Source organism: Emys orbicularis, chromosome 5, assembly GCF_028017835.1.
Source record: "Emys orbicularis isolate rEmyOrb1 chromosome 5, rEmyOrb1.hap1, whole genome shotgun sequence".
Classification (NCBI taxonomy): Eukaryota; Metazoa; Chordata; order Testudines; family Emydidae; genus Emys; species Emys orbicularis.
Genome location: NC_088687.1, coordinates 82,107,471 through 82,116,139, shown reverse-complemented (window position 1 = coordinate 82,116,139; position 8,669 = coordinate 82,107,471). Strand labels below are relative to the sequence as shown.

General features: G+C 41.3%; 1 protein-coding gene across 8 annotated transcripts in view; it reads right to left on the bottom strand.

The window, feature by feature from the left end:
• Window positions 1–2,547: 2,547 nt before the first annotated feature.
• TENM3 (teneurin transmembrane protein 3) overlaps window positions 2,548–8,669 on the bottom strand; it is a 502,096-nt gene continuing 495,974 nt past the window's right edge. For all 8 annotated transcript variants that reach the window (XM_065405305.1, XM_065405306.1, XM_065405307.1 and 5 more), the window contains 2 exons: window positions 7,615–7,745; window positions 2,548–3,303 (listed from right to left, as the gene is read on the bottom strand). In XM_065405305.1, coding sequence (XP_065261377.1) covers window positions 2,548–3,303; window positions 7,615–7,745 — 887 coding nt within the window. The remainder of the gene's footprint in view (window positions 3,304–7,614; window positions 7,746–8,669) is intronic.

The window sequence follows — 8,669 nt, the reverse complement described above, 5'->3', positions numbered from 1 at the left end:
TATACAGTTTTTCTTTAAAAAATGGTCTTTTGTTTACATATTCCCCAAGGTCACTATTTCCTGCAGGAGCATATCCAGATCACAAGTCTTTTTAGCAAGAAATAGGCTCATTATACTTACTAACAAGGCCACTAATTGGCTTGATTTGACTTTATCTAGAATGATCACCAACAGATACTATAAATTTGTTATTTATTGGTGCCCAAACAAAGGAGAAGAAACTAGTACACGTCAAGTAGAAGATATATTTCAATTCTGACATGTTATACAAGCTTTTCATACTGAAACAGAACAGAAACATTTGATATAATTAAGAATATGAGCCTATTTCAACAGAGAGTACTTGCAGCATGCTAGATAGAGTGCTGTGACAGAGCCACCCAACAGAACTGCAAACACTTTACATTTGAGATTAAAACTGTAAAATGCTAAACCAGACCACTCCTTTGGGGGCTGACGTATCATAGTTTCTAAATTTAGGGTCCTCAGAACTTCAAGGGTAAAAAATATTAACTAATCTGTGCTTTCAGTCTAATAAAAGAGCAGAATTCATTAAAAGTGTAATTAGTTCTGTAGCTAGTTTGAATCTCTCCCAGCCAATCTGTTTATCAAACAATCCTGCTGTGCAATTTAGAGTATGTAATACGATAGAATCTCAGTATACAAAGCAATTAGAAAACTATTTTTCTTACATCCACATGAACCGTTCATATTTAAGATATATTCACTTGCTATGTTTTGACATTATCATACATAGATAGAAATACCATGTGTAGTTCAATGAAAATAAAAAAAAACAATTTTGTCTTGTCTTAAAAATACTTTTTTTGTGGCTGAATTTGGTGCTCAAAGAGCTGAGAATGGCTTGAGCCAAGAAATGGCACACAGATCAGAGGTGCTGTGCAAGCCGCCTACCTGGAACCGTGTGCACACCTCAGTGCTGTCCTGCAACCAATTCAATGGACCTTTATTGGGAGCACAGCATGCCATATTGTGTGGTGGTTTTCTGATATGACTAGGCACTAGGATATTCATCCCCATCTCACCCCCAGTTCCTGTTCAGTTTTCAGAGTAACAGGGTTTGACTTGGAAGCCCAAGGCCAGGGCACTAACCCACTCAATGGCTTACCCTTCTAAACAGAAACTCTGTAGCATCTAATCATTGCTAGCTTTCCTCTTTTTTAAAAGTATACATTTAAAACAGCTGTATTATACAGAAGACAAAGTTGACATAAACTGGATGAGACATCATATCATCTTCTACACACATTTGCCAAGCACCTGAGACACTATTCTTTCCATTGCGTAATGTAGCTTCTAAGCCCACATAAAAAAAGCAAACAGCAGAAACCCCACTTGTTATGAAGAAATGTCCATTTATTACATTGGGGCCGGGAGAAGGCAAGAAAAAAACAAGCTATTAAAGTCTTCCATCATAATAAACAAGCCTTATTTGGTTACTGTGCCTTCTAGCAGTGACTGATGAAGCTGCACTGGCTTGGGCGACAGGAAAGGGAGTTGTCTGATTAGCCAGCCACTTGGGAATGCTCCATCCTATCAGCAAAGTGATAGAAAGATGCACAGTTTTAAACCTAATACAAAAATATTAACACTTCTGGACATTAGTCATACATTGTTATATCTCTACAATATAATCCTTTATACTGTACAGCTATAACATAACAAAGGTGCAATTCTTTTTAAAAAAATCACACACAGCACATGTTTTTATCATTTTATTTTTAAGTATAAACTTTTTTAAACACTTTACATAAATTAACTCCTCTGAGACTAATATTTGATGTACAGTAAATTGTAATTCATATAAAAATCCATAAACAACTTGTCTCACATAATTTACAAAAAAAATCAGGGTTTCCTTTGCTTATCTGTGACAAGGATTCTATTTGCCATTTTGCCCCCCGAGGCAAACCATGTTAGCATTGTAAAATCCATTATTAAATTCACATGGTAGCATAAGTCATTGTGCCAATGTCCTTTTAGAAAGCAGCACAATTTAAAGCAGTTGGGTTGTCTATAAACAATAATTTCTGCCCCACATTTTAAAATGAACAGAACTATATACCACATCCTATGCAGAGAGAGAGAGAGAGAGAGAGAGAGAGAGAGAGATTACTTCTTGTAAGCAAAAGGTCAACAATTCGGTAATATTTGGAAACACTGTATGGATCTGTATTGTAGTTAAATACAGTGCTCAAAGGAACAGACAGCCTGTTGCAAAATCTTTAGGCCTTTTTTTAATACTTTCAGTCCAACTTGAGTGCAGCGATATGCATATGTAAACATATTCTTTAAAGCAGATCACCTTTAAGGTCATTCAGAAAAAAAAGTTTTGTTTTTAGCAGTATCATTCTTCTGGAAGGCTCTCTTTTCTTTGTGGAGTCTATTCAGATTGTGCTACAGCAAAATCTGAGCAAAGGTATAAGTTTAGGCTCAAGTAGTAATGCAGCAAAACAGTTTCGTCCCCCTTTCAGAAGACACTGATACACAGTCAGTCTCTTTGGCAGCCTCAGCTAAGCCAGTGTGTTACCTCTTTCCTATCTCACTTTGTCTAAGGAACTGTATATTGTTAGCGCTGTCTGCTAATTCAGGGTATTGCTCCACAGAGAGTACATAGTACCCATCATATCCTTGTACCTTTCCAGCACTTAGCAGCTGCCTCTTTTCCCCTTCGGTCCATAACCTGGCACCTTCCTCTCCATCTCTTACTCTTTGTTGTTCCCTAGCCCAGGCATTGGACAGAGCTCTTTGCCTAGCCTGCTCCAATATTCGTGCCTTCTCCTCATCGAGCGTCATGCCATAGCGGACGTGAAGAGCTAACGCACCATACTGCATTTCGACATCGGCAAACCTACGAGTCCTGCCATTCACGACCGTGGTGGACTGGGAAACGGTTACGTTGATGCCATTTTCCAGGGCTTTGCGCCCACTTGTCAGCCTCAAGGTGCCGAGATCGCTCTCCGGGGAGGTGGTCTTGATGAAATAGTGAGTGTCCTTCCCCTCAATGGTGAAATGCAAGTTCTCCAGGTAGTAGGCATTGTTCAGAACAGCTGCCACTTTTATGCAGTCCTCATTTGCAATGTTGAGCACATTAGTCAGCACTTTCCCTTGACTGACAGCAAGCATAACCCCTTTCCCAATCAGAGACTTCACTGTCGCAAACCACAGCCATGACTTCTCTCCACTGGATTTGGGTCTACTAATTTGAACTTCTGCCATCTTTCCCAGGGACAGGAAAGCCTTTGCTTGCCTTGCCACTTGTTGTTGCACTCCAGAAATTGGCTGGAAATAAGAAGAGACAGAAGTTTTAAAAACCATCTGTAGCCCTTACATGCCAAACAATCAGGCTTTCTTGGCATACTGCCCATGGCTGACAATGGGATATGCCACAACTGACAGTGCCAAGGAGTTAATTGAATTTACATACTGGTTGTTCCGCTGAGTCACAAAGGCTAGTTTGTTTGATAATCAGTGTTTTTCTCATTTGGCTCCTTGAGAACATACACACACAAAATCCTTTAACTTCAAAGGCTACTCAATGAGTTATACAGCAAGGGCCCATGTGTTAGTACATGCTTAGCATTTAGACAGGCCTTTCATATTTTAACAAATTAACCCTGAGAACATCTCTATAAGTAGTGTCCCCATTTTTCTCAATGAGGAATGGATGCAAAAATTTAGCTAATGGCCTCAGCGCCACAGAAGGGAATTGGGATTAACGTCTATGAACCTTGGCTCCTAGTTCTGTACTCACACTACTAGAACACCCCTTTCTGTGCAGATAAAAATCTTTATTTTTGGCATTAGGTGGGGGAATTGCTAGTTCCAGACAGTGGGTTCCTGTCCCAACCATCTCTCTTTAGGTGAAAGTGATGAGAGGGAAAAGCACAGTGCCTATAATGAGACACTGTCATCAATTTATATTTGCTAGTAGGCTTACACCTGTCGTTGTAATGATGATGCCCTTCCCCTTTGTAAAATGCAAAGGGCAATAATTGCCTGCTAGGATTGTCATTTTAAACAAAGAGTTTTTAGGGACCTCTAGGAGCCCGCTCCCAAAACAAAACTAAGACCTGCCCTCTACTATAGCTGAGAGGGAACTCTCTGGCAATAGCAGGTCTATAACTATGCTACTCCATGGCCAGGAGATGTCCCACAGCTTCCTGCAGCTGGTGGGGTGTGAGAGGGTAGGATCAGGAACTTCCCCCAAATTGGACATTAATAGGGAGGAAACAAGGAGAGAGAGAAGAGAAGCAGGCCCACCACCTACAAAAATGTGCCTGGTGGAGGGGTGCAGTGCTGGGTACTGCCAGCCCTTCTCCAAAGTACTGTAGCTGTTGGTGAAAGCCACAGCCAATTCATTTGTGTGGGCTCTGATCTCTCCTGCAGCAGTCAGGCATTCAAGCGGCTCTGCTCTGAAGCACTCCAGAGGGGAGCTGTGAGCTACGTCCAACCCTTCTGCCATGGCACCTTTTCTGAGTGTGGGGACTCCTCCTCCTCCCACTTCCACAAATGGGGAGAGGGGATGCCAAGGCACAATGTATGATTACTGTCTTGCCAGCCCCTGCCTGCTCAGACATGACAACATGGGGTTCACATGTTAAAAAAAAATCCAAGCCCGCCTATGCTGGGCAATGACTGGTGAGGCTCAGGGGAAAACTGCTGACAAGTATGGCTTTCAGTTGGCAGTGCTCAATTCAAAATGACGCAAAGGCAACTCAGTTAGGAATCATAGAATATCAGGGTTGGAAGGGACCTCAGGAGGTCATCTAGTCCAACCCCCTGCTCAAAGCAGGACCAATCCCCAACTAAATCAGTGCACGCTAAATGCACGCTACACCCTACCCCAGGGATCAGCAACCTTTGGCATGCGGTCCGCAGGTTTGGCTGATCGCGGCTCCCACTGGCCGCGGTTCTCCGTTCCAGGGCAATGGGGGCTGCGGGAAGTGGCGCGGGCCGAGGGATGTGCTGGCCGCCGCTTCCCGCAGCCCCCATTGGCCTGGAGCGGCAAACCGTGGCCAGTGGGATCCGCGATTGGCCAAACCTGTGGACGCGGCAGGTAAACAAACTGGCCCGGACTGCCAGGGTGCTTACCGTGGCGGGCCGTGTGCCAAAGGTTGCCGATCCCTGCCCTACCCAGTCAGACTACATGGTGACACAAATAGCAGCCAGGTGCTCTAGCACTTCCAAGGGGCAAAGATTATTTTAAGCACGTTTCCCCAACCCTCAGCTCTCTCTAGTTGCCAGGGTGGATAACTCCATCCCCCACCCATACACATTCCCAGGTCTTAACATCCTATCGGGGGTGGGAGAGGAACAGGTGAAGGAACATTCCCATCACTTGACTCTCAAAGGTGAAAATATAAATTGCTTCCCCACCTTGTTTCTAATCTGCACAGTGCAGAGCAGAGACAGAGCTCAGGCCTACAGCTCTACTGGGGGAGAAGGAAGGTGACACACTGGCAGCAATGGGGAGCACAGGCCATCTGTGGCTCTCATGTTAGTTAACCAGTAGCAGTGAGAGCTGCTTACCCAGAACCCACATATATATATGCTGTATTCATGTCTGTTCATGCCTTCTGATTAGTTCTATCTTCTTACTGAATAATGAAAACCATGCTACTTCCTCTTCCAACATGAGCACTTTGAACCTTTCACCTTTGTCCGCTGCCCCCCCCTCCAGAATCAATTTCGGTTCATTATCTCGCTGTACTGAGCACCTTTGTTTGGAAGAAGTCCTGTGAACATGCTGACTCCTTCCACCCTAAGTTTGTTCTCTCTTCCCTCAGCTCTGCTGGTCCTGCCCTGTCCTGTATCTGCTCTCCACTCTCACGCCTCTAATCTTTTTTCTTTTTCTTTTTTACTTATTGTGGAATTTTATCGAGTGTGTTATTAATGATGTTAGGGTGCCTAGAGCCTTGGCTAGGTGTCCTTATTACTTGAAAACTAAATTAAATAGAAGAATCCCTGATGGCTTTTCCCCATCTATTCCTCTGCTCTCTCTGCCCAAGACTGTAATAACTTATTCAAAGGTCAAATTGAGAGGTGCTCTCCATCCCACCATCTCCCCCGTCCTTTCTTTACCTTTGATTTTGTCCTCTTTTAGCTCTGTGTTCTTCTCTGCCATCCCAAATGAATGTCCAACTCAAACTCCTCTAACTTGTCAACTTGATCCCACCTCCTCCTACATCCCAATCTCCCTTGCTCTCTTTCTCATTCCTTCTCTGTTTCACCTCTCCCCTCTGGCACCTTCCCTTTTGCACAGATCGTCTCTATTCTGAAGAAATCCTCACTCAACACAGCTGCCTCCTTCCATTTATCTCCGAGCTCCTTGAGTAGGCTGTCTATTCCCAGCATCTTCACTCCCTCTTACTCCTTTCCAGTCTCACTTCCACCTCTGTTCTCATTTCAAAGATTCTGAAGAACTGCCCCAGCCTAGATCCCCCATCACTCCCCACCTTGCTGTGTGTTCTCACCACCCTTTTCCCTTGCTGCTTCCTTTGTTTCTGAGTCTCCTTTAAAATACCAGATTTATTATTCACTTCCCATACAATGTAACTCATTGTGAGGTATATCCGTTTCCTAGCCCCTTTCATAATCTATGTTTGTCTAAATTAGATTAAAAAGACACATGATCCTAAAGAGTTTACAGTCTTGTAAAGCACTGTGCAAAAGTATGGTACTATACACAGATTCATTAACAACAATGATCATGATAATAAATTACTGACCACTACTTAAAATTCTACATAATCATTCCTGTAAATGAGAGATGCTTTTTTTGGAATCATTATTCTGGGATTGTCCATTTTTGATCTCTTCTTAGTCTGTCTCATGGCAAATTTGGGGATTTTATTGTATGTAGCTTTTTGTTCTCTGAATGACTAGATTTATAAATTCCATTTTACTAAATGGCAGATTTGGCTTTTCAATTTTACATTCTATTTCTTTTCTTTGTCATTTAAAACTGTTACAGGTTTTCTGGTCTGCAGTAGATACTTTTTTCCCCCATGGAATTTCATAAGCACCTGGAGTTTTGATTCTATGTAATGTAATGGGTTTTACCTGAGGTAATTTCATTTTCAATATTTTATCTTTACATATAAAACATGGTTAATATTAAAGAGAAGTAAAATTGTACTGGTGCCCGGTATGCATAATTTATATCACCTATTCTTCTGTTTATTTCACAGTCTATTTTTTATTACCGTGTTCACTTTCTGCCTTCAGGCAGGGTGTTGGTATAAATCCAATCTCTAGAGTTTCCACTGGGAAACCTACAAGTCTAAAAAGGGTTTCAAAGTACTATATTTATTTATTATTTCTCTCTACATTCTTATCTATTTTATTGAAAACAAACTGGATCTTGTTTAAAATCATACTTAATTTAGCAAAAGCACAAAAACCGGTGTAGAATTAGCACCTGTAATTTAGTAAATCCTTTGGAAAAATATTTAAGGCATAGAGATTTGCAATACATTGTTTAAATAAAAAACTGGCAAGCAGCACCCTGAGGAATATATAGCTAAATTAGAATAGTTCCCTCTATTCAACCCTATCTCCATCTTTGGTGTTTTTTTGTTTTTTTCTTACTGGTATATCGTCCCATTGCTGACTCTTCACAAGTTCATACGAAGGCTCTGTCAAATCAAATTTGGGAACAGGGAAACCAGGTATGGCATTGTGCAGATGGAAGCCAAATGTCACCAGCCAGCTGTTAACATCTGGAAGAAAAATATACAAGAAAAAAAAAAAGAATTTTCTATATTTTGAAATGTAATTTTTACCTGTTTTAATCTAAAAGTAATTCTTGTCAAAGCCACAATAGTTACATTCCGTAACACTCCAGAATTATTTAACATTCTTCTTGTGGTACTGGTGTCTATAGTCTGTACAGCAACTCTGCTGGAACTAGTATAACCCAGATGGCATATTTAGATAACTTCCAAATTAAAGTACTATTCTAATCTTAAAGGTGGCTGTTTTTAAAGCATTATAGTCTCTCATGTGTGTATCTCAGTGATCTCCAGAATAAATATAGAAGCACAAGGAAAAGATGTTTTTCTAATTGCTGTCCTGCAAACTCCACTGGCATTTCACAGTCAAGCTGAGTTCTTTCCATCTCCGTAAACAATCACCAGTAATAAAAGTACTGCAGGTCACATTCTGTTCTCAGTTGTGCCCGGGCAATCCTATTGTCTCCTCTTGCACTCCTATTTGGGTGCTCAATTGCCTTCCATGTAAGGAACTTAGTAGGCAATTTTGTTGCTGTAAAAGAGAGATCAGAATCCTACTCACCTTCTCTTAGATTTAGTTGGGCGAATGAGAATAAAAAGTAAAATTGCTCCCATCCATCAGTAATACTGTTGAAATCTACTCTCTGCAACACTTCCTATTTCAGAGCAGCAATTAGCAACTGCAACAGGAAAAACAATGCTTGCAGGATCTTTCTAGTGGTGCTAGTCTTAATTGTCTATTTGTTGCTCTTGAAGTCTGGCTTCTACTTTGATAGCAGCACTGTAAAATGGAACCTTCTTAACTCAGCAGCTCCCCCTATATATATTCAGAGTCCTAGCTGTTAAAGTCACTAAAATTAGTTTCTAGTTAAAAAAATATTACATTGGGCACACTAACAATGGATTGTGGTT